Raw genomic sequence first — 25881 nt, 5'->3', positions numbered from 1 at the left:
CCTAGAAAAATAGCTAACAGCTGAGTTCTCAGCTGAGAAGTAAGGGAGGGGCAACTATTCAAACTGTTGAATAGTTTTTAGGGTTGTGAGACAGGGAAGATATAAGATGTGACGTAGGCTATTTTTCTTTTTGGTTTGTTATGTACGAGAGGGATGACTGAGTCGAGGGCTGCAGTTATTGTGGTGTTATATTATGGAGGGAACATATAGTATAGAGTGGCAGAAGAGACTCAGAAAGCAAGCAAAAGTCAAGATGTTTAAGTTTCCTATGAGGGTGTGCCAGTTTGTGGACTGGGGGCAGCTGAAGAGATAAGGGAAGAGAATGTAAGTAGGTTGTGGTTGCATAGGGAGAGAGGTGAGTAAAGACCCTATTACACGGAGCGAATATTGTACAGATTTTCACGCATGTGAGCAGAAATTTCTGTCATTAACGAGTTGCTACATCTTCGATCGTTTATCGTGATCTGTATTACATCTGCTGGTGTAATAGTACCTTTAGAAAAGTTAAATAGGGAACAGAGGAGGGTAAAAATAAGATCCAGTGTGTGACCATCTTTTTGAATGGCAGAGGGGGACCACTGTGAGAGGCCAAAGGAGAAAGTATGTGTTAGAAGTTTAGAGGTAGCTGAGTGGAAAGTGTCAATGGGGATGTTGAAGTCACCCATAATGATAGTACAAGGTATGCCAGCAAAAAGAAAGTGTAGGAGCCAGGTGTTAAAGTGGTCGAAAAAGATGGTGGCCAGGCCTAGGGGGCAGTAGATAATAGCTGGCTGGAGGCAGAGTAGATGCAGACAGAGCAGTTATCTGATAGTAGAAGACCCACTCTGCCACCAATGTAATTGTCCCCCCTTGATACAATTTGCGCATTCAGCGCTTCCCCCGGAGGCTTGCCTTTTGAAGTTATGATGCATTCAGACAGTCGGATGAATACGGGGAAGCCTCTCACATCCGACCAGAGTATCAGAGTTACTTTCAGGCAGGGATATTATGCAAACAAGGTCTCCTGTGTATGGCTCCTGACGAAGTGCTAACAATAAGAGCACAGAAACGCGTTCAGCCATGTGTATTTGATCTTATCCTAAAACCTGGGATTGATCCACGGTACTGGCTATACTGGATGCCAGACTTTAAGCAACATTGAGACTTATAGTTGCGAATCCTAGGGAGGTTACTAGTTAAATTCTCTGGGATAATTGTCTGAAGGCAGACCAGTGGCTCCTGTGAGCTGGCCTTCAGACATCCTGTTTAGCTAGGGGAAGGTCTGAGCCGTGTGTCAGTGAGCTCTGACATACTTTTTGGTTCAGAAACATTCACTGTGTGGTGATTTATCTAGCCACACAGTGTATGCTCCTCTTGAAGCCTGTTTTTAACGCATATGAAATTTGGGGCAACACACCCGTAAGTTTTAAACCAGTAATACCAATAAAGTTTATTTATTTCATTTTAACGCTCCTATCAGGCTTAGGTTAAATTGATTATTGTGTAAGGAACGTATACCACTAGCATTCCGTTAGAAATTAATTTGGTTATTTAATATGTACCCCAAAATTGCTCTTATTAAAACTACAACTAATCCTGCAAAAGTCAAGGTTTCATGCAGCTACATTAAAGAAAAAATACAATTTTATGACTGCTGGAACACAGAGGTGGAAAAATGTTACTGGTCCTTAAAGTGGCTATTCAGTAATGAATGATTTTTTATTTATTTATGCCTAGTAGCCTGCCTCACCTATTGTAAGAGTCAAACGTACCTGCTCCCCACTGCTTCGGTCCTGCGCACTGGCACCCAAACGTCTGTTCTCCGGCTGGGTATGGACATTGTTACCTGTGCCGCTGCAACCAATGACTGGCTTCAGCGGCGGTGTCCCCCCAGGCTGCACATCGCCGCTGAATCTAGCAGGGGCGGACTGCCTTATTCACAAAGTCGCCTCTACATCACTTCGGCAGATCCACTGCAAGCATAAGGTGTTATTAAGACCAGCGTCTAAAATGCTGGTCTTAATAAATTACCCCCTTTGTGTGTAATTGGCCATCTGACCTAAAAATAGTCCGAAAATCTGTCAGATAATCCGTTGGTGTAATTCAGGCCTAAAGCATAAGACTGTTTCAATAGATAAGGCAGGCTATAAGCCATAAGTAAAAAGTCATAGTCGTAAACCCTTTTAAGGAACAAATGACTTATGTCACGAAGGGGTTCAAATGCACTTAAAGTATCTGAGTTGTGCGCCAACTATATTTATTAGAGACATAAATCCAAATCTATCTTTTAAAAAAGCAACATTTTCAGGAGGGTTTTTCCAATTGTATTGTGATTGTTAGGGCTTAAAGGGTTATTCCCATCTGGACATTTATGATAAATAGATGTCCAGTAAAACTGGGTCACCGAGGTGGGACCCCCATCCATCTTGAGAACAGGAATCCCCCAACCCATCTTGCAGCTGCTGTGGGGAGGTGGCAGTGAACAGCAGCATCTTCTTTCAAGCTTACTTTCATGTTTCCATAGTTAACAATATAAATAATAATGATAATCTTTATTTATATACTGTAGTACCAGAATATTCTGCAATGCTTTACCATCAGAGGGTTCATGTACAAACAAAATCATACATTACATGGCAGCAAAGAAGTCAAGAATTAAAGGGGAGGGTCCTGCCCACAAGAGCTTACAATCTATGAGGAGGTAGGACTGGCACAAAAGGTGCCAAAAGAGTGCTTGTTTTCTACAATGGTCCAGATATCTTAAAAAAATAATAATAGGGGAGTGTATATAATGCTGCATGTAGTGCTTTTGAGTGCACGGGGTGTGGTGCAGGTGAACAATCGCTTTAAAGAAGAGTGACTGCACATGGACGACTACTGTATCTCCAGGCATCCTTATTCTCAGATTAGTGGGGTCCCAGGAGCCAGATAGATCACATTTCATGTCATTTTTATATGCAATAAACATGTTTTGTGAGAAATCCCCTTCAAGTAAGCAATTCTTCACTACAGAGCAACAATCTTATGTTACCTCACTTTATAACTTTCCAAAATCTTGACCACCAATGACTAGTATGCTGCTCTTTGAAACAGCCTTATACAATCAGATCACCTAGTGAAGAAAGTACCAGGATTCTGACAAATACTTGTGGAGTATAACACGTTAATTTTGTTTCATAGTGTAAGAGGCAGCCCTGATCATCCAGCAACATTTCCAACACATATATATATATAGCAGACTGTCATGTTTCCCTCCAGCCACCAGAGGCCACTGTGGCTGAGTAGGACAGTGAGAGGAGTTGTTTCCAGAGGACAAGGAGTTAAGTGTTTTTCCCGGGCTGAGCAGAGAGCCTGGGCTGAAGGTGTCTGGGTACACAGGAAGAAGGACCCTGTGCACTGAGAGGGAGATCCACAGGGAAGATTAGAGCGATTTCTCCCTGCCTGCTGTGACACAGTATCTGTGTGCTGTCTGCTGCAGTGTGAGGCACTTACCAGAGGAACTGTGAGTGAATTCCAGGCCCTGCCTGATTACACGTCCAGAGCTGCTGATTATCTCTAACCAGAGTTACAGAGACTACAAAGAGAGGCCAGAGCTGAGCCACGCTGAAGCAAGCAAGCAAGCAAGCAAGCAACCAACCAGATCGGGACCCAGACTGTACCTGCCTGCATGTGCGGACACCGAACTGTGAGTGCACTGATGCTAACCTGAGCTAGGGCATAGTGGAATAGGATTTAGTTTAGTGCATCGTAGAGGTGCACCCCGGGTAGCGGGGACAGATAGGACTACCTAGAAGAGAGTAGCCTGCTATTGTCTGTACGTGTGTTTGTGATTCATTTGTGTTCTTTATGCAAATTTCCATTATCTTTATTGTGAATTCCCAAGCTGTTCATATTGTAAATCTGCTTCTCCGGCAGTTAGAGTTCTCTTTTAATAAAGCCGGTTTCTACTTCAGCCTCCTTGTCTGCTGCACTGTACTTGAGTCCTGCTCTACGGTCTCTTCCTCTGCTGACCGTTACAAGTGGCGCTGCGAGCAGGGTACAGTCACAGAGATGGAGGCGGCTGAAGGCAATGTGCATGATGTTAATGTGAGTACCTCAGGCAATGGTGGAACCCTTGCAAGGGCCCTTCCTATTGGCACGTTGTTCAACTTGCTACCCAAATTTGATGGCCAGAACATGACACTGTCAGACTGGGTGACAAGGTTACAGAGTGCTGTTAGGATTTACAATGTCAGCCCAGAACTACAAGTAGAAATTGCTTTGGCCGCTCTCGAGGGTGAGGCCCGAAGAAATGTTCTCCTACAACCAGAAGCCACGCGCAATACATTGCAAGAGATGGTGAGATTCCTGGAAGAAATATATGGGGAAACAGCCAGTGCAGGGCACCTCCGGGCGAAGTTTTTTTACCGGATTCAACGGGAAGACGAAGGTGTCTCTCAGTACGCTACAGCCCTACAGGAAGTGTTGGCCGAGGTACAAAAAAAAGAGGCAGATGGGGTTACTGGCATGGGACCCATAGACCGGATACTGCGGGAACAATTTATTCTGGGGCTCTACAGCAATCCCCTGAAACAGGCTCTGCGGGAACGAGTCAGAGTAGACCCTACCCTAACCTTTCGACAAATTTTGGCAGAGGCCGTGACGCGAAACAAAGAAGACGGCTATGCTTCTGGAGTAATACGGACCCAGACCGTTACACCCCCCGGGGTTACAAGAAATGAGGAAGCCCTGGTCAGAGTGGTACAAGACTTGCAGAGCTCCCTGAGTGCCATGCACGAAAAGTTGACACACCTGGAGAAACGGATAGAGTCGCGCCATACTACTGAGGCTGCCTATCCAGCCCGACAACAAACCTATCAGGCGACTCCGTGGGTTCCTACACCCGAATGCCCTTATGCTAGTTTACCATACCATCAAGCCCCTCATTACCCTTCAGTGGGGCCATCCAGCCAAGCTCTGAGGGCACCTCCCACTCGCAGGCTAAAAGTGGGCCGTCAAGGGGCACAGTGTTGGCGGTGTGGAGATCTAGGACATTTCGCCAGAGAGTGTCGGAATAATCCAGCTGGACGCCAAGAGCCGCCGTTAAACTACCGACCCCTGCAGTAGTGGGGCGTACTGCAGGGGAGGTGGAGAGCCAAGTTACCCAGCAAAGCTCCGAACACCTGGTCGCAGGGTGCCCCACTATACGAGCTGAGTTCGAAGGTGTTCCTGTCGACTGCTTAGTGGATACTGGGTCTCAGGTGACAACTATGCCCGAGTCATTCTTCTACCGTTACTTTCAAGCGCTGGCCAAGCCAGAACGAGAGACACTGGTCCGGGTTACAGCGGCTAACCAACAACAGATTCCTGTCACAGGGGTCGTGTGGATGAATGTACGGCTGTGTGGACAGGAAGTGGGGCGGAAAGGTATCTTGTTGGTCCCCGAAACGTTCAAAGAAGATGTGCCGGTGATAATGGGCATGAATATCCTGCGAGAATTGGATCAGATCATGTTCACCAAACGGGGGCCGGGTTACTGGAAACAAGCCACCCCGCACAAACCTACCCAGAAAGCATTTCAACGGCTAATCCGTTTTTGTGGAACACAGAAAAGTGTACCAGCACACCAGGCGGTGGGAACGATCCGAGCGCCAGGAAAGGCTACCTTCACCCTTCCCCCTGGTCGGGAGACCGTGCTGACGTTACCCGTGGGAACTTTCCGTAATCTTGAAGGCATGGAGGTGTTCGTTGAACCAACAGGCCTAGGAGAGCTGGGTCAGGACGTCCTGGTGGCCCGGACACTGGGAGTGGTCCAGAATGGACGAGTACCCATAAGAGCTGTGAATGTGGGATATCTAGAAGTTCCCTTGACGCCAGGGGTGGAACTGGCTCGTGTGTACCTACATCAGGGAGAAATCCTGAGTCAGAGAGAAGTGACTCTAGCTCCGGTAGGGGATGCTGGTTGGACCCTGGCAGTTACTGCCAGTGCAGAAGAGGCGCCGACCCCAGAATGGAATGGGGGAACCATCTTGGATCAAATGGAGATAGATGTTAAGGCTCTCAGTTTAGACCAACAGCGAGCAGTTGAAACCATGCTGTGGGAGAATCAGGCTGCGTTTGCCCGCCACGCCGATGACTTTGGCTGCACGAATGCTATCACACATGAGATACCGACGGGGGACACTCCACCAATTCGGGAGAGATATCGACAGATTCCGCCCAAGTTGTACCAGGAAGTGAAGACGCTATTGAAACAGATGATAGATTCCGGAGTGGTGCGGGGAAGCCAGAGCCCTTGGGCAGCCCCAGTGGTGCTTGTCAAGAAGAAGGACGGCACTATTCGATTTTGTGTGGATTACCGGCGGTTGAATGCTTGCACTGCGCGAGACTCATATCCTCTGCCACGCATCGAGGAGTCTCTGACGGCTCTAGGACGAGCCAAATACTTCTCCACCCTGGATCTAGCAAGTGGGTACTGGCAAGTACCAGTGGCTGAGCAGGACAAGGCAAAGACAGCATTCATACTCCCCATGGGGTTATTTGAATTCAACAGGATGCCATTCGGACTGACTAATGCCCCTGGAACCTTCCAGCGGCTGATGGAGAGATGCCTGGGAGACCTGAATTTTGAAGCCACTCTGATATACCTAGACGATATCATCGTATACTCTGCTACTTTTCAAGAACACTTGAATCGGCTAGGGCAGGTACTCGAGCGACTGCGATCCCATGGCCTGAAGGTAAAGCCAAAGAAGTGTCATCTCTTCAAGAGGGAGATCGAGTACCTGGGCCATAGGGTGTCCCAAGACGGAGTGCTACCGTCCCAAGACAAAGTGGCTGCAATACGACAATGGCTAGTGCCGAGAACACTGCGTGAGTTGAAGGCCTTCCTGGGACTGACTGGGTACTACCGGCGGTTCATCAAAGACTACGCAAAAATAGCGGGCCCTCTGAATGAGTTGTTGAGAGGAACGGCTGGGCAACCCAAGGGCCAAAGTATCCCCTGGGGACAGAAACAGGAAGAGGCCTTCCAGGCCCTGAAAGAAGCCCTGACATCGGCCCCCATCTTGGCTTATGCCGATTTTGATAAACCATTCATCTTAGCTACTGATGGCAGCCTCTACGGACTTGGGGCAGTCCTGTCGCAGGTACAGGATGGACATGAGAGAGTGATCGCTTATGCCAGTAGATCCTTGCGAGATACGGAGCGAAACCCCCATAACTACAGTTCCTTCCGGCTGGAACTCCTTGCCCTGGTGTGGGCTATGACGGAGAAATTTGCAGGATATCTGACAGGAGCTAAGATCTTCGTACGGACGGATAACAATCCCCTGGCCCATCTGGGTACGGCCAAGTTGGGAGCCCTGGAGCAACGCTGGGCGGCTCGCCTCGCAAAGTATGACTTCTCAATTCGCTACCGCTCCGCTACAGAGAACACTAATGCTGATGGTCTCTCGAGGGTTACTTTTGAAACTCCAGTAGGGGATATGGATGAACAAAAGGAAGAAGATGAAACTCCTGACTTCCGCAAGTTCGCTCCCCCAACAGTCGCGGCCCAGACAAGTGGGGAGGCCCGTAAGCTACCCAAAGCATTGGGGAGAACTAATGAAGAATGGGGCAGATTGCAAGATGAAGACATTGGACTGCAGCAAATGAAAAGCTGGGTAACCCAGTGCAGGAAACCCAACAAAGAAGAAAGGACTGATCTGGATGCCGAGATGAAGTCCGTTCTACATCAATGGGACAGACTGGAAGTGCATGGAGCTGTTTTGTTCCGCAAGTGGCAACAGCCTGCCGACCTAGAGGCGAGGTGGCAGGTAGTGATACCCAGAAGAATGGCACGGGAGATAGCCAAAGAGGCTCATGAGTTTGGAGCTCACTTCGGGCCAGTCAAGACATACCAGTGGCTGCAGCGTTATGTGTATTGTCCGCGACTGGAGGCCACAGTTGAAGAAGTTTGCCGACAGTGTCGAGTGTGTGAACTCACGAAGAGTACAGAACAGAGAGCACCCCTACAGTCCATCCAGACCACAGAACCGCTGGAAGTGTTGATGATAGACTATCTTCTTGTGGGACAATCGTCAAGAGGTCCACAGTATTGCCTGGTCATGATCGACCACTTCTCCAAGTTTGCAGTAGTCACCCCAACTCGGGACCAGACGGCCGAGTCCGCTGCACGAGCCATTTGTCAAGACTTCATTCGGGTCTATGGGTGTCCAAAGCGGATCCATTCAGATCAAGGGGCGTGCTTTCAAGGAAAAGTGATGGAAGAGCTACATCGACTGTACGGCATTGAAAAATCCAGGACAACTCCTTATCATCCCCAAGGAAACGGAGCCTGTGAGCGCTTTAACCGCACATTGCTGCAAATGCTGAGGACGCTAGAGGAAGACAAGAGGGCACACTGGCCTGACTACCTGCCAGAATTAGTCTGGGCTTACAATAATCGTGTCCACACCACCACCGGTTACACCCCATACATGTTACTGTTCGGTAGGGCTGGTCGAGAGATCGTGGAATTAAACCTAGAACAGCCAGAAGACCTAATAGAGCGATCAACCACCTCATGGGTGAAAGAACACCGTCGGCGTCTCCAGACCATTCGCCGGTTGGCAGGTCAGCGGTTACAGGAGAGCAGCTCATACAGACCGTCCTCCAGTTCAGGAGGTTCCATTGCAGCCTGGGGATCGGGTACTGGTACGAGAGAAACGTCCCAGAGGCAAGTTGAGTGAGCGTTGGGAAGTACAGCCGTATAAAGTGATCAAGAGAGTGTACCCTAATGGTCCGGTCTACGAAGTGCAGGTTGAGAATGAGGAATTTGCTTCACGGACTCTACATAGGAATATGTTACGGCCATGCCGGTCCAAAGATCCCGCACCTGTTCAGAGGACACCTCCTCCTGCCCCATACTCAGAACTTGTTATCTCTGATGGAGATTATGGTGAAGACTGGTGGACTGCTCCCAACACTGAAGAAGCCTCCCAGGTTACAGGTGATGAAGGCACTGTCACAGAACCATTGCCAGCCCGTAATGGAGAGGGGCCCTCGGACACACCCGAACCTCCTATTGTGGTGGATGAATCCAGACTGGCAGTTCCTAGTGGAGAGAGTCAGGTCGTAACAGATAGCCAGGACCTCCGGAGATCCAGTAGGCTTACTGCAGGGGTTCCACCAAACAGGTACGCTGCTGATGAGTTCATTTGGTCCACCTGTATGTATTGTGGACAATGTTGTACTGCTGTATAAAAAGTTACATTAACCATTATTTCTATGGACTATATAGCAAGGCCGAGGACGGCCACCTTTAAGTGGGGAGGCATGTAAGAGGCAGCCCTGATCATCCAGCAACATTTCCAACACATATATATATATAGCAGACTGTCATGTTTCCCTCCAGCCACCAGAGGCCACTGTGGCTGAGTAGGACAGTGAGAGGAGTTGTTTCCAGAGGACAAGGAGTTAAGTGTTTTTCCCGGGCTGAGCAGAGAGCCTGGGCTGAAGGTGTCTGAGTACACAGGAAGAAGGACGCTGTGCACTGAGAGGGAGATCCACAGGGAAGATTAGAGCGATTTCTCCCTGCCTGCTGTGACACAGTATCTGTGTGCTGTCTGCTGTAGTGTGAGGCACTTACCAGAGGAACTGTGAGTGAATTCCAGGCCCTGCCTGATTACACGTCCAGAGCTGCTGATTATCTCTAACCAGAGTTACAGAGACTACAAAGAGAGGCCAGAGCTGAGCCACGCTGAAGCAAGCAAGCAAGCAACCAACCAGATCGGGACCCAGACTGTACCTGCCTGCATGTGCGGACACCGAACTGTGAGTGCACTGATGCTAACCTGAGCTAGGGCATAGTGGAATAGGATTTAGTTTAGTGCATCGTAGAGGTGCACCCCGGGTAGCGGGGACAGATAGGACTACCTAGAAGAGAGTAGCCTGCTATTGTCTGTATGTGTGTTTGTGATTCATTTGTGTTCTTTATGCAAATTTCCATTATCTTTATTGTGAATTCCCAAGCTGTTCATATTGTAAATCTGCTTCTCCGGCAGTTAGAGTTCTCTTGTAATAAAGCCGGTTTCTACTTCAGCCTCCTTGTCTGCTGCACTGTACTTGAGTCCTGCTCTACGGTCTCTTCCTCTGCTGACCGTTACAATAGTACAGAACAGGCATGTCCAACCTGCGGCTCTCCAGCTGTTGTAAAACTACAACTCCCACCATTCCCTGCTGTAGACTATTAGCTGTAGGCGGTCAGGGCATGCTGGGGGTTGTAGTTTTGCAACAGCTGGAGAGCCTCAGGTTGGCCATCCCTGGTATATAACAATGGATCAAATGGTGATTGAAGTGACCTTCCAGACTTCCCCTTGGATCAGCATATGAGTGGTGATACTCGATAATCATCTTTCATCACTGGTGGTTTCACAGAGCTGCAGGGGGGAGGGAGAGAGCAGCGGCCTGAGCCAATAATAAGACAGAAGGTGTATCTCAGACTACCTTAGACTCCCTCTAGGCACTGTAGTCACAGATCACAGCATTGCCCCAATGAAGTTAAAGGGATTGGCTCATCTTGTACATTGGTGGCACATTGCTACAACAGAGCCTTCAAAGGGAAGGAGAGCGGACTAGGCCTCCATTCATTTCTAAAGGAGTGCCGAAAATATCCACTCAACTTTTTTCATAAGTGCCATAGAAATTAATGTAAAGTACGCTGCTAAGGCGCGGCCAGCGCTCCATTTACTTCTATGGGGCTGATGGAAATAGCCAAGCCAGCATTCGGCACTACCACAGAAACGAAAAAGGTTTTCCAAAATTTTAATACTGATGACCTATACTCTGGATAGGTCAATAGAATCTGATTGGTGGGGGTCCTGGGTGTGGGACCCCCTACAATCAGCTGATTGAAAAGACACCGGCGCTCCTATAAGCGCCATGGCCTTCTCCGTGCTCACGAAGCACAGCACTATACATAATATAGCGGCTGTGCTTGGTATTGCAGCCCAGCCTCATTCACCTTTGGGGGCTGAGCTGCACAAAGCCAACTTGACTGATGAATGTGTCGTCACTTGGCCTAAGGAAAGCAGCAAGAAGGCCTTCTTGAACAGCTGATCAGCAGGGTCCCGGGTGACGGACCCCCACTGATCACATTCTGATGACCTATCCAGAGGATAGGTTATCAGTATTAACATCTCGGAAAACCCATTTAATGGACGACAGCCATGGGCTCTGTTCTAGATATAGGTGCAGGTCCCAGACATTGGTGGCATATCCTAGCGATATGACACCAATGTGTGAGATGGGCCAACCTCTTTAAGCTAAAAAGCAGCCAAGGAAATAAATAGTCGCTGAATATCCCATATCAGGGATGCTCAACCTGCGGCCCTACAGCTGTTTTAAAACTACAACTCCCACCATGCCCTGCTGTAGGCTGTCCAGGAATGATGGGAGTTGTAGTTTTGCAACAGCTGGAGGCCTGCAGGTTGAGCATGCCTGTACTATACAGATACTGACTAAAATTTCTCAGCTCTTGCCTGGACAAATGGAAAGACATGGCTAATCAAATTTCCAGCTTTTTTCTCTAAAATTAATTATTTAAAGGTTTACTAAAAATAATGTTGACGTTTATAAATTGCTAATTTTAGACATCAATTTTACTAAGGCCTCATGCACACGACCGTATCCATTTTGTGGTCCGCAAACTGTGGCTCTGCAAAATACGGATACCGCCTGTGTGTGTGCCACACTTTTCTTACTCCCCTACTAGAACTACCTATTCTTGTCCGCAAAATGCATAAGAATAGGACATGTTCTATAATTTGCCTAATGGCCACACAGATAAGGACAGCACATGGATGAGATATGTGTACTTTCCGCATTTCGTGGACCCATAGAAATAAATGGGTTTGTGGACTAAAACTATTGTCATATGCATGAGGCCTTTGAGTGACGTGATTAGAGGACGTCTATGTGTACATGGATACAATTTCATGTTTGCATTGATCTAAATTTCATTTTCAGGTGCGCAACAGTTTTCTATGAAACAAACAGCAAAAACATACATGTGCATACAATGTCAGGAGTGTCACCTTCACTAGGTTCTAGTAATATCCTGATGGATATAAGAGATCGTTAAAGGATCTCCTATGTTAATTCGCTATAACTTCGCAGGAAACGGGAAGGTTGTTTATGGCATCGATCATACTTTGCACCGTATTCTCCATCATAATACGCCGGACTTGGATGGTTGCACTACCCATGTGAGGTGTTATAATAACATTTCTGAGTTTTAGAAGTGGGTGATCTCTAGAAGAAATGTAAATGAAATAAGTTATAAAACAAGCATACTACTGGTGTGAGGGGCACCAGTAGTATTCACCATCCAAAAATCTGGCTCGCGTAAGCACTGCAGCCTCTTCCTAAGGGCCCTTGCACACGACCGTATGCCCTCCGTGAGCGGGCCATATGTCCCGTAGTGGCAATGATCCTGCACACGGGAGTACACAGCATCATTGTAATCTCTGATTCTGTATACTCCCGTGCGCACAATCAATGCCACTCCGGGACACATGGCCCGCTCACGGAGGGCATACGGTCGTGTGCAAGGGCCCTAAGCATGTAACTTCACATCCATGGCTTTTCTGCACCTCAGTACCATGCATGTGATTGTGATTGAGCTGCAATACCAAGAACTGTGTTTGGTATAGGATGAAGACGCCACTGTGCTCATCCAAGTGCTGCACCCCTTTCATTCAGACACAGATGCAGCATATGTTAAATAATGACATTAATACAGCAATTCATGTCAAATATTATTTATTCACAACACAGAGAATAATATTTTAAGTATCTAGCTAATTTTGTTATAGTTAAAGTGGCACCCCCACCGATCTCTAGAACAAGGGGAGAGAACAACTTGCTTATAGCGCAGGACAGGAAGCGAGACGGACTTTATAAAAGTCTATAGGCCCATCTCGCTTCTGACTCAGTAAGTGAGGAGAGAGCGTGCAGTAAGCAAGAGATCGGTAAGGGTCTCAGCACTTAGACCCCCAACTATATTTCCCTACGACATATCAAAAGTTTACTGAAGGTACACTGTCATTTTAAGGCTAAAACCTCCACCCAAACATTTTGTTGGTGAACAAGTGTCAAGGGTTTTATTCTGTTTTCACCAGAAAACTGGCATAATTGCTAATGTGCATATAAAGGAGTAGGGTTAACCCTATTAAACCAGGCGAAATACCTGTTAGGTTGATCCTGCAGAGTAAAAGCACACATTTCTTATGTGAATCGGTTGCGCCATTCATGTGCAATTAAAGGGAGCCTGTCACCGGGATTTTGTGTATAGAGCTGAGGACATGGGTTGCTAGATGGCCGCTAGCACATCCGCAATATCCAGTCCCCATAGCTCTGTGTGCTTTTATTGTGTAAAAAAAACGATTTGATACATATGCAAATTGATCTGAGAAGATTCCTGTACATGAGATGAGTCCTGTACATGAGATGAGTCAGGGACAGGACTCATCTCAGGTTAATTTGCATATGTATCAAATAGTGTTTTTTTTTACACAATAAAAGCACACAGAGCTATGGGGACTGGGTATTGCAGATGTGCTAGCGGTGATCTATCAACCCATGTCCTCAGCTCTATACACAAAATTCCAGTGACAGGTTCCCTTTAAAGTTTTTGTTATGATTATGAAAGAGGTTTTTGGTGCCCGAGATCCTCGGTGCACCTTAGCTCCAGCAGCTGTGTCTCAATTGCCACTCCTGCCTCCCCTTGGTTGAAATGCCTGGCACTGTATTCCTGCACCTTACTCACACTGTCGGTGTATGTGCAGTAAACCTCCTTTGGCTTCCCCAGCAGCACAGATGACTACTGCACATGTGCTGATAATATAATTCATGGGGTTGGGCATGGAGTTACAGGGTCAAGCAAAAATCCAGAGCCGCTGACACCACCCTCACTGATGGCTATCCTCACAATGGCAATACAGTTAAATACTTTGATGGGGTCTTGTCATCCACCACAGGGGATACTGTATCAACAGTGCAGGTGGCTCCGAAGCAATGGCATTATCTCAGCCACTTGTGCAGTAATGAAAGCAGCATGAAGACATCATTGTGACCACCCTTCTCCTTATGAGGCCACTAGGCCTGAAGCTTGTGGAAACACGCAAACAATAGCGCAGGCAGCATGATGAATAATCATTGTGAGTGCCTGAGCCAGGACACAGGTAGCTTAGGCCAAAGGTTGGAATACGTCTGAGGACACTATATAGGGCATGTTTATTATCACTGGGGGCTCTATAGGTGCCATTATGAATATTGGGCACTATAGGGGCATAATGACTACGGGGCCACTACAATGGGGCTTTATTTCTTCTTGAGCCACTCAGGGAGAGCATATTACCACTGGGGCCACAGAATATTATTACTACAGAGGGCACTGTAACTGTGGAGGACAATCTGCTTGACACAATTGTTCATGTATAATCAGTAGTATTTTCAGTGGGCACAATATTGGTAGTGGCAGGAGGATCTGGAGTTACAGTTGAGAAGGTAGGGTGGATGATGGCAAAGTGCAGAACCTAAGATGTCTATGTGGCAAGCTCTGCAGAGACAAAAAGTCATCATGGTGGTCTGGGATGAATGGAGAACATGAGAAAAGAGAACATCTACAATCAAAGGAGACATCACTGGATTTAAAAGGTATGTAGTGCTGTATTCTCCTGTATGTTTGGTAGCACTGTAAAACCAGGCAGCATACTGCAGGTAGGGCTGGCTCTGTGCTGCAGCCCACGACTCACCTCCATATCTTAATTAGGGACAACTTGGGAAGCGGAGGAGGACAGAACGTGGCAGCTGGTGCTGGCCATCACAGGGTGGAGACTTCTGGGGAGGTAATTTGTGCTGCTATTTATCACTGCTGGGTAAATATTTTGTGCTGCACTGTAGTATTTGTTTCTGCTGGGGCAGTATTTTGTGCTCGACTGTGGTATTTGGTTGTGCTGGAAAAGTACCGTATTTTGTTCTGCACTGTGGTATTTGGTACCTACTAGTTAAGTCTTTCCAGAGCCACTTTAAGTTCCCAATCCAACCCTGTTTGTGTGCTAAGACTATCTGTCTTACAAGAAAAAAAAAAAAAATTTTTTTGAAAATGTATATTTTTTCCCCATTTTTATGTAAATTTTGTATTTTGTCATAAATAAATAAAACATAATGACTGAAATTTACCACTAACATAAAGTACAGTGTGTAATGAAAAATGCATTGTGACACCTCAATGCAGGAAGCGGAAGTTTACAGTGTGCCACAGAAGCCTATAAGTTTTAGACTGGAGCACCTTGGGCCCACCAGTAAAATTCGTTCTGTGAGCCCACTGTACAAGTACATGCAAATATTATTTTCTCACACAGTGGCAGGCAGCAGCAAGATGCTACATGATGACTGATTATGATGGTCTCTGCAGTTACTTTGAGAAGGAGACTCTTTGGGGAAAGAGGATACAGGCTGGCCTGCTTCTTTTCCTGGAAGTCATCTCAACCACCTGATGCATACATATTAATAAACTAGATAGTCTGTTAAATAAACACTGCCTATCTATAAAAACTACTGTGCCATGTGCCACTTGTGCAGAGCATGGGGGACTAGGAGACCACCTTCATCAGTCCAAGTTGGGTGCCTATAGCTCCTGTTCCCGCCGTTCAGCCTCATAGGTCTCAGGCCACTAGGCCTATAGCCTATGAGGCAGTAGAATGGCACAGGAAGTTACGATGACATCAGAAAGCCAGGAGGCCGCAATGATGTCATTGCAAGATTCTACGCTGAATCGCGGCAACTCAAGCCACAGGCCGAAGAGGCCATTACCCTGCATTACCCAGACAGCGGTGGAGAACAGGAGTCAGATAAATGTGGAAAATAATACAGGTCAGATGACTGGGGGGGGGGGGGGGGGGGCATTATAATGCATGGGGCATTAATACATGCTGAAGCACTAAAGAGGGGGAATAATTGCTACTGGGGGTACTGTGGAGGCAATATTATTGGGCACAATATGGAGGGCATTGCTACTAATGGGTGCACTCTTTGGGAGCATTATCACTATTGGGGTACTGTAGGGGGGACTATTGAGGTTAGTCTGGGAACACGATTACCATGGGGGGGGGGGTGACTTTCTGTATAGTACTGTTATTTTTGCAGTGTTTGTGTTATATTCTATTAACAATAATTTAGCATTGTGTCATATCATGTGTCATCAAATGAATGCGGACCGTCAATTGGAAATTTTTTCTATGTGTGGCCCATATATCTGTCCAAGTTTGAGACGCCTGATATAAATCATCAAAACTACAAAATGTTAAGTCAGCAGCCAGTAACTTCATTGGACACTGGGAGACCATTAACAGTATCCATCATACTGTGAACCATATCTTCCATCATAAGGCGTAGCGCGTCACGTGTTGCGGTACCCATGTGGGGAGCTAAAACAACATTGTTCATTTTAAGCAATGGGTGATCTCTGAAAAAAAGGGGAATTCAATTATGAAAACACTAAAACACTGTGCTTTATTCCAGTCTGAATCAAGTACTTCACCAGCAATTTCACCAGAAACAAAAGTCGCTGTGTAGCCATACCCTAATTCAACTTTTTTTTTTCCTGTGTTCACTATGCATAATAAATAATGTGGTATTTTTATATTTCAGGCATTCAGCTTACTTTATTCAGCTAATTTTTACTGTTTTTATTGGTCCCCTAGGGCAGGTAAACCTTTAATCATTTGATTGTTTGTACTTTTGACAGTAATATTTCTGTATTGCTGTCATTAGCACTTTTACTGATATTCTATTAAACCCTGCCAGAGGCAGGGTGTAGTAGGTGCTGTATCAGAAGACCCCCGGCTGCCATAGCAACCAATCATCACGCTACCTCTGTCTAACCACTAAGATGCCGCAGTCAGAATTCACTGCAACATCAAATCAGAGCTGTTAAAAGTCCGAAATTGGAGCTAGCTCAGATCATGGCTGCTGCTGGTGGGTGTCAGCTACGTAAGGAGCCCACTCCATACATTATTTATAATGACTTATATATGCATTAATTGGTCGCAAAACACACTGAACAGAGAATACGCAAACTGTTAATACCAAGCTAAAATTAGCTAAGGCCCACAATGCGTTTAAAATAAAGGAGAAAGACACCTGTTACTGGTGCTCTGTTTCAGTGCTGAGGTGCCCATCCCCATTGCTTTCAGTCCCCAATGGACAGAAGAAGTATGACAATCCATCCATGGTCATGTACACCACTGCAGCCATTCACTGGCCTCAGCAGTGACATGTCCCCCAGTGGCACGTGATCACTGAGCCTCTGCAGTTATATCTTGCTTGGGAACACATCACTGCTGAGCACAGTGCATGGCTACAATGATACACATGACCACGGGCAAGACATCACATTTTCCTCGCAATTGAGAAATATGCATAGAATTTTTCTACATGTGTTCCAGGAAATCAGCCATTCTCCCATGATAGACCTATCTAGCTTTACGGCAACTACTGTAGGTGGAGAAGACGCCTACCACTGCTCAGTTAGCAATAACTGACAAATAAGTCCCACCCCTCAACCTGATGGGAATGTAAAAAATCAGGTTGAATACACCTATGTTCTCTGCAAGATTTCAAGATTGTTTCAGGAGCTTCAGAAATTCCTACAGACTGACAACATTTTTCTTCTATTTATCCATAGTTTTTGGGTAAAGTGTTCCTTTTAATATATGGTGGTGAACATAACAAATTAAGAAGGGGTCTCAAATGCAGCCCTTGGCAAGGCTCGGCAAACAGAAACACTCAGGTCTGATCATTATCCTGGGCAAGGCAGCTAAACCGTGTAAATTTGCCTTCCCCTATGTCCTCACATTGTTGTGCTTTTTCATAGGTATTTAACATTTATGTCTAAAATATCATAATTATAGTGGATTTGATTATCTATAAGAGGCCATATTGTGATATATTCACCATTTTGTATGTATTTTAAAGTCGACCAAGAGGGGTTCATAGAAAGGACATTGTTCATAAGGTTTCTTCTCTATAGATGTACCAGTCTGAGAAGAGTCATTCTTGTCTCCTTATAGATTTATTACTGATATAAGGATATTCTCTAGACGTATCTGGTACTAATTACCCCTAGAGTTAATGTCTATTGGTGAAGCAGAAAATCTGTGGTGTCTGTATACACATATAATGGACCTTAGTTTTTTTTTATATAAGATAACCAATAGGACATATGTATTGTTTTATACTGTTAAATATTATGAAGGACGTCAATGCAACTATTATCTTATATATTTCTCACTAGGAACGCATGTCCTCCTAAAATATGATGAGAAGAATTTAGAGTATAGACTTTGTTAATGAGTCTCCATTCAGGGAAAGCGGTGTTATTTTAACTAACAATCAATCACCTGTTGAAGTGACAGGGAAGACTCACATGTCTATTATATTCTTATCAATACCATAAATTTGATAGTTTGGGAGATGTCTAAACTGGTACCTTAATGTCTATGCTTTAATTGGGACATGTGTCAAAGTTAATCCCAATAGCTCTGATTTAGGATCCCATACAGTTGCAAGAAAAAGTATGTGAACCCTTTGGAATTATATGGATTTCTGCACATATTGGTCATAAAATGTAATCTGATCTTCATCTAAGTCACACCAATAGACAATCACAGTCTGCTTAAACTAATAACACACAAAGAATTAAATGTTACCATGTGTTTATTGAACAAACCATGTAAACATTCACAGTGCAGGTGGAAAAAGTATGTGAACCCCTAAACTAATGACATCTCCAAGAGCTAATTGGAGTGAGGTGTCAGACAACTGGAGTCCAATCAATGAGATGAGATTGGAGGTGTTGGTTACAGCTGCCCTGCACTATAAAAAACACACACCAGTTCTGGGTTTGCTTTTCACAAGAAGCATTGCCTGATGTGAATGATGCCTCGCACAAAAGAGTCTCAGAAGACCTACGATTAAGAATTGTTGACTTGCATAAAGCTGGAAAGGGTTATAAAAGTATCTCCAAAAGCCTTGTTGTTCATCAGTCCACAGTAACACAAATTGTCTATAAATGGAGAAAGTTCAGCACTGCTGCTACTCTCCCTAGGAGTGGCCGTCCTGTAAAGATGACTGCAAGAGCACAGCGCAGACTGCTCAATGAGGTGAAGAAGAATCCTAGAGTGTTAGCTAAAGACTTACAAAAGTCTCTGGCATATGCTAACATCGCTGTTAGCAAATCTACGATACATAAAACACTAAACAAGAATGGATTTCATGGAAGGATACCACAGAGGAAGCCACTGCTGTCCAAAAAATACATTGCTGCACGTTTACAGTTTGTACAAGAGCACCTGGATGTTCCACAGCAGTACTGGCAAAATATTCTGCGGACAGATTAAACCAAAGTTGAGTTGTTTGGAAGAAACACACAACACTGTGTGGAGAAAAAGAGGTACAGCACACCAACATCAAAACCTCATCCCAACTGTGAAGTATGGTGGTGGGGGAATCATGGTTTGGGGCTGCTTTGCTGCGTCAGGGCCTGGACAGATTGCTATCATCGAATGAAAAAGCAATTTACCAAGTTTATCAAGACATTTTGCAGGAGAACATAAGGCCATCTGTCCACCAGCTGAAGCTCAACATAAGATGGGTGTTTAAACAGGACAACGACCCAAAGCATAGAAGTAAATCAACAACAGAATGGCTTAAACAGTAAAAAATACGCCTTCTGGAGTGGCCCAGTCAGAGTCCTGACCTCAACCCGATTGAGATGCTGTGGCATGACCTCAAGAAATCGATCCACACCAGACATCCCAAGAATATTGCTGAACTGAAACAGTTCTGTAAAGAGGAATGGTCAAGAATTACTCCTGACCGTTGTGCACGTCTGATCTGCAACTACAGGAAACATTTGGTTGAAGTTATTGCTGCCAAAGGAGGTTCAACCAGTTATTAAATCCAAGGGTTCACATACTTTTTCCACCTGCACTGTGAATGTTTTCATGGTGTGTTCAATAAAAACATGGTAGCATTTAATTCTTTGTGTGTTATTAGTTTAACCGCCTCCGGACCGCCTAACGCAGATGTGCGGTCCGGAGGCGGCAGCCCTGCGCTCAGCGACGCATATGCGCGTCATCTGGCGAGGGCCGGGATTTCCTGTGAACGCGCGCACACAGGCACGGAAGGTAAGCGAGTGGATCTCCAGCCTGCCAGCGGCGATCGCTCGCTGGCAGGCTGGAGATCTGATTTTTTTTAACCCCTAACAGGTATATTAGACGCTGTTTTGATAACAGCGTCTAATATACCTGCTGCCTGGTCCTCTGGTGGTCCCTTTTGTTAGGATCGACCACCAGAGGACACAGGTAGGTCAGTAAAGTCGCACCCAAACACTACACTACACTACACCCCCCCCCCGTCACTTATTAACCCTTTATGAACCCCTGATCACCCATGATCACCTCATATAAACTCCCTGATCACCCCCCTGTCATTGATCACCCCCCTGTCATTGATCACCCCCCCTGTCAGGCTCCGTTCAGACGTCCGTATGATTTTTACGGATCCACGGATACATGGATCGGATCCGCAAAACACATGCGGACGTTTGAATGGAGCCTTACAGGGGGGTGATCAATGACAGGCGGGTGATCACCCATATACACTCCCTGATCACCCCCTGTCATTGATCACCCCCCTGTAAGGCTCCATTCAGACGTCAGTATGATTTTTACGGATCCATGGATACATGGATCGGATCCGCAAAACACATGCGGACGTCTGAATGGAGCCTTACAGGGGGGTGATCAATGACAGGCGGGTGATCACCCATATACACTCCCTGATCACCCCCTGTCATTGATCACCCCCCTGTAAGGCTCCATTCAGACGTCCGCATGATTTTTACGGATCCATGGATCGGATCCGCAAAACACATGCGGACGTCTGAATGGAGCCTTACAGGGGGGTGATCAATGACAGGCGGGTGATCACCCATATACACTCCCTGATCACCCCCTGATCACCCCCTGTCATTGATCACCCGCCTGTCATTGATCACCCCCCTGTAAGGCTCCATTCAGACGTCCGCATGTGTTTTGCGGATCCGATCCATGTATCCATGGATCCGTAAAAATCATACGGACGTCTGAATGGAGCCTTACAGGGGGGGTGATCAGTGACAGGGGGGTGGTCACCCTGATCACCCCCTGTCATTGATAACCCCCCTGTAAGGCTCCATTCAGATGTCCGCATGTGTTTTGCGGATCCGATCCATGTATCCGTAAAAATCATACGGACGTTCTGAATGGAGCCTTACAGGGGGGGTGATCAGTGACAGGGGGGTGATCACCCTGATCACCCCCTGTGATTGATAACCCCCCTGTAAGGCTCCATTCAGATGTCCGCATGTGTTTTGCGGATCCGATCCATGTATCCATGGATCCGTAAAAATCATACGGACGTCTGAATGGAGCCTTACAGTGGGGGTGATCAGTGACAGGGGGGTGATCACCCTGATCACCCCCTGTCATTGATAACTCCCCTGTAAGGCTCCATTCAGACGTCCGCATGTGTTTTGCGGATCCGATCCATGTATCCATGGATCCGTAAAAATCATACGGACGTCTGAATGGAGCCTTACAGGGGGGGGTGATCAGTGACAGGGGGGTGGTCACCCTGATCACCCCCTGTCATTGATAACCCCCCTGTAAGGCTCCATTCAGACGTCCGCATGTGTTTTGCGGATCCGATCCATGTATCCGTAAAAATCATACGGACGTTCTGAATGGAGCCTTACAGGGGGGGTGATCAGTGACAGGGGGGTGATCACCCTGATCACCCCCTGTGATTGATAACCCCCCTGTAAGGCTCCATTCAGATGTCCGCATGTGTTTTGCGGATCCGATCCATGTATCCATGGATCCGTAAAAATCATACGGACGTCTGAATGGAGCCTTACAGTGGGGGTGATCAGTGACAGGGGGGTGATCACCCTGATCACCCCCTGTCATTGAAAACTCCCCTGTAAGGCTCCATTCAGACGTCCGCATGTGTTTTGCGGATCCGATCCATGGATCCGTAAATATCATACGGACGTCTGAATGGAGCCTTACAGGGGGGGTGATCAGTGACAGGGGGGTGATCACCCTGATCACCCCCTGTCATTGATAACCCCCCTGTAAGGCTCCATTCAGACGTCCGCATGTGTTTTGCGGATCCGATCCATGTATCCGTAAAAATCATACGGACGTCTGAATGGAGCCTTACAGGGGGGTGATCAATGACAGGGGGGTGATCAGGGAGTCTATATGGGTGATCACCCCCCTGTCATTGATCACCCCCCTGTCATTAATCACCCCCCTGTAAGGCTCCATTCAGACGTCCGCATGCGTTTTGCGGATCCGATCCATGGATCCGTAAAAATCATACGGACGTCTGAATGGAGCCTTACCAGGGGGGTGATCAATGACAGGGGGGTGATCCGGGAGTCTATATGGGTGATCACCCCCCTGTCATTGATCACCCCCCCCCCGTAAGGCTCCATTCAGACATTTTTTTGGCCCAAGTTAGCGGAAATTTTTTGTTTGTTTTTGTTTTTTCTTACTAAGTCTCATATTCCACTAACTTGTGTCAAAAAATAAAATCTCACATGAACTCGCCATACCCCTCACGGAATCCAAATGCGTAAACATTTTTAGACATTTATATTCCAGACTTCTTCTCACGCTTTAGGGCCCCTAAAAAGCCAGGGCAGTATAAATACCCCACATGTGACCCCATTTCGGAAAGAAGACACCCCAAGGTATTCCGTGAGGGGCATATTGAGTCCATGAAAGATTGAAATTTTTGTCCTAAGTTAGCGGAAAGTGAGACTTTGTGAGAAAAAAACAAAAAAAACAATATCCGCTAACTTATGCAAAAAAAAAAAAAAATTCTATGAACTCGCCAGGCCCCTCATTGAATACCTTGGGGTGTCTTCTTTCCAAAGTGGGGTCACATGTGGGGTATTTATACTGCCCTGGCTTTTTAGGGGCCCGAAAATGTGAGAAGAAGTCTGGGATCCAAATGTCTAAAAATGCCCTCCTAAAAGGAATTTGGGCACCTTTGCGCATCTAGGCTGCAAAAAAGTGTCACACATCTGGTATCGCCGTACTCAGGAGAAGTTGGGGAATGTGTTTTGGGGTGTCATTTTACATATACCCATGCTGGGTGAGAAAAATATCTTGGTCAAATGCCAACTTTGTATAAAAAAATGGGAAAGTTATCTTTTGCCAAGATATTTCTCTCACCCAGCATGGGTATATGTAAAATGACACCCCAAAACACATTCCCCAACTTCTCCTGAGTACGGCGATACCAGATGTGTGACACTTTTTTGCAGCCAAGGTGGGCAAAGGGGCACATATTCCAAAGTGCACCTTTCGGATTTCACAGGCCATTTTTTTACACATTTTGATTGCAAGGTACTTCTTACACATTTGGGCCCCTAAATTGCCAGGGCAGTATAACTACGCCACAAGTGACCCCATTTTGGAAAGAAGACACCCCAAGGTATTCCGTGAGGGGCACGGCGAGTTCCTAGAATTTTTAATTTTTTGTCACAAGTTTTTCTTTTTATTTCTTTTTTCCTTACAAAGTCTCATATTCCACTAACTTGCGACAAAAAATAAAAAATTCTAGGAACTCGCCGTGTCCCTCACGGAATACCTTTGTGATGGAACACACCTGCCGCTGGGAATGTCTAATGGCGCCGCCCACTCACGCTCTGGCCAATAAATAGGAGTCAGGGGCTGTACAGGGTGTTCCACTAATGGAGTGCGCACCCTGTCAGCTCCATTTGCACAAGAGGACAGAATCGTTGATGCGGGTCTGGAACCCTGCAGCTCAGGGAGGACTCACCACCATCTGCTACGGACTTCCACACTGCTGCCTTCCTCTTGGAGGATTCACCACCATCTGCTACGGACTTCCACACTGCTGCCTTCCTCTTGGAGGACTCCTAAATCGCAAGTACATGCCTGCTAACAGGCTCCGCTGGTTATGTGGAAGTTACATACTAATCTGAAGAATTGCTGCCACACAGTGGTGAGAGTTGATATTGCAGTTACATACTAATCTGAAGAATTGCTGCCACACAGTGGTGAGAGTTGATATTGCAGTTACATACTAATCTGAAGAATTGCTGCCACACAGTGGTGAGAGTTGATATTGCAGTTACATACTAATCTGAAGAATTGCTGCCACACAGTGGTGAGAGTTGATATTGCAGTTACATACTAATCTGAAGAATTGCTGCCACACAGTGGTGAGAGTTGATATTGCAGTTACATACTAATCTGAAAATAAATATATCACCAGTCCGCAATAATGCTATGCAGCAGGTCCGAAAAAGTGATGTGGGTTCAATCACGTAAAAAACAGATACAGTATATGGGGTTCGGACCGCGCTTCTGGTCCAGGTCAGTATGCTAGTTCTCGATCCTTCCCACTTCCTTGTCCGCAGAGAGAGCCGAGGGCTGCAAATATCCCTCTAATAGATATCCTGCAACCAATGGATTTATAATAGTGTGAGTCCGTATGTAACAGTAACCTGCATTAAACCGGTTATACTCACAGAATGCGAAGAAAACAGGGCATGGATGTAATCCCTTCGTGGTAAATAGTTCTTATTCTATCAAAACAGCCACGCTCCTATTCGATCTGGTTAAATCTCCGCACGGACTCAAATGGTATATTCCTTAGACAAATCTGTGGTCCTTTTCTTCAGATTCCTGCAAATATTCTGTGGACAAAAATGGCTTCTGCAATAGTGAAGCTCCGTGTATATTTGTTTAAAACTTTTTATTTGTCCGTACTTACAAGACAACTCTTTTAAAAAGCAATTATTTAAAACGCATAAAATTCCCAGCGTCTGCTACTTCTGCCCGACCAGGGTTTCACTCCTAGAGCTTCGTCAGGGGCACACTTGATTTCACCCTCCCCCTACCTTTTTATTCCTCCATTGCAATTAATCAGGAGTCAGATGTGTTCCTCCACCATGTTTTTCTTATCCTGCTATTAACCCTATACTGGAATCTCCTCATCCCCAGGGGAAAGAAAACGGATGCTATTAAGTCCCCATTCACATGGGCATGCTTTTTTATATATTATTTTTTACTCTAATTTTTTATATATTATTTTTTACTCTAATTCAAAACAGTTTGCAGGTCGAAGTCTACGTTTAGACCTCCCGGCTGTAGTGTACCTAATTCGTATATCCACTTGGTTTCTTGTTTATTAATTTTTTCCAAAAGACTGCCTCCCCTCCAATGATTTTGTACGGATTCTACTCCCATAAACTTTAAACCTTCTGGATTTTTTTGATGGTATTTTTTATAATGAGCTGATACTCCGTGGCTTTCAAGACCTTTTTTTATGTTTCTTATGTGTTCCTGTACACGGACTTTTAGAGGTCTAATAGTCCGTCCAACATACTGGAGGCCACAAGGGCAGTCCAGTACATATACAACCCCTTTACTATGACATGTCATTTCACCTACTACTTCTAATTGTTTGTCTTTGTTGGTACTTTTTATTGACATACTCTTTTGTAATTTTTCTGTTCTTTTTCTGTTCTTGCATGAAATGCAAAAACCACACCAATTAAAGCTATTTCTCGTTTTTTTATTCTCATCTTTATTTTTAGCACAAATGGCGCTATGTACCAATTTATTTCGTAAGTTGGGAGCTTTTTTATAAATGACTGTCGGTTGCTCAGGAATCACAGGTCCCAACACTGGGTCATTTTTTAAAATCGACCAGTTTTTTTTTTTATTGCGTTTTTCAGTTCACCAGAGCACTGTGTGAACTGGGTTATAAATGAAAAACGGAAATCAG

General features: G+C 45.8%; 1 protein-coding gene across 3 annotated transcripts in view; it reads right to left on the bottom strand.

Moving 5' to 3' along the window:
* Positions 1 to 10203: 10203 nt before the first annotated feature.
* LOC122937909 (probable 2-ketogluconate reductase) overlaps positions 10204 to 25881 on the bottom strand; it is an 88356-nt gene continuing 72678 nt past the window's right edge. For 2 of the 3 annotated variants that reach the window (XM_044293093.1, XM_044293092.1), the window contains one exon: positions 13566 to 16468. In XM_044293093.1, the coding sequence (XP_044149028.1) occupies positions 16312 to 16468 (157 nt within the window). In that variant the 3' untranslated portion in view covers positions 13566 to 16311. Of the gene's footprint in view, positions 12253 to 13565; positions 16469 to 25881 lie in introns of those variants that run through there. The other variant, XM_044293091.1, reaches the window with a different exon arrangement.

Source organism: Bufo gargarizans, chromosome 5 (assembly GCF_014858855.1).
Source record: "Bufo gargarizans isolate SCDJY-AF-19 chromosome 5, ASM1485885v1, whole genome shotgun sequence".
Lineage (NCBI taxonomy): Eukaryota > Metazoa > Chordata > Amphibia > Anura > Bufonidae > Bufo > Bufo gargarizans.
Note: the sequence above shows the minus strand (reverse complement) of the source record. Positions and strands in the feature narration are given on the sequence as shown.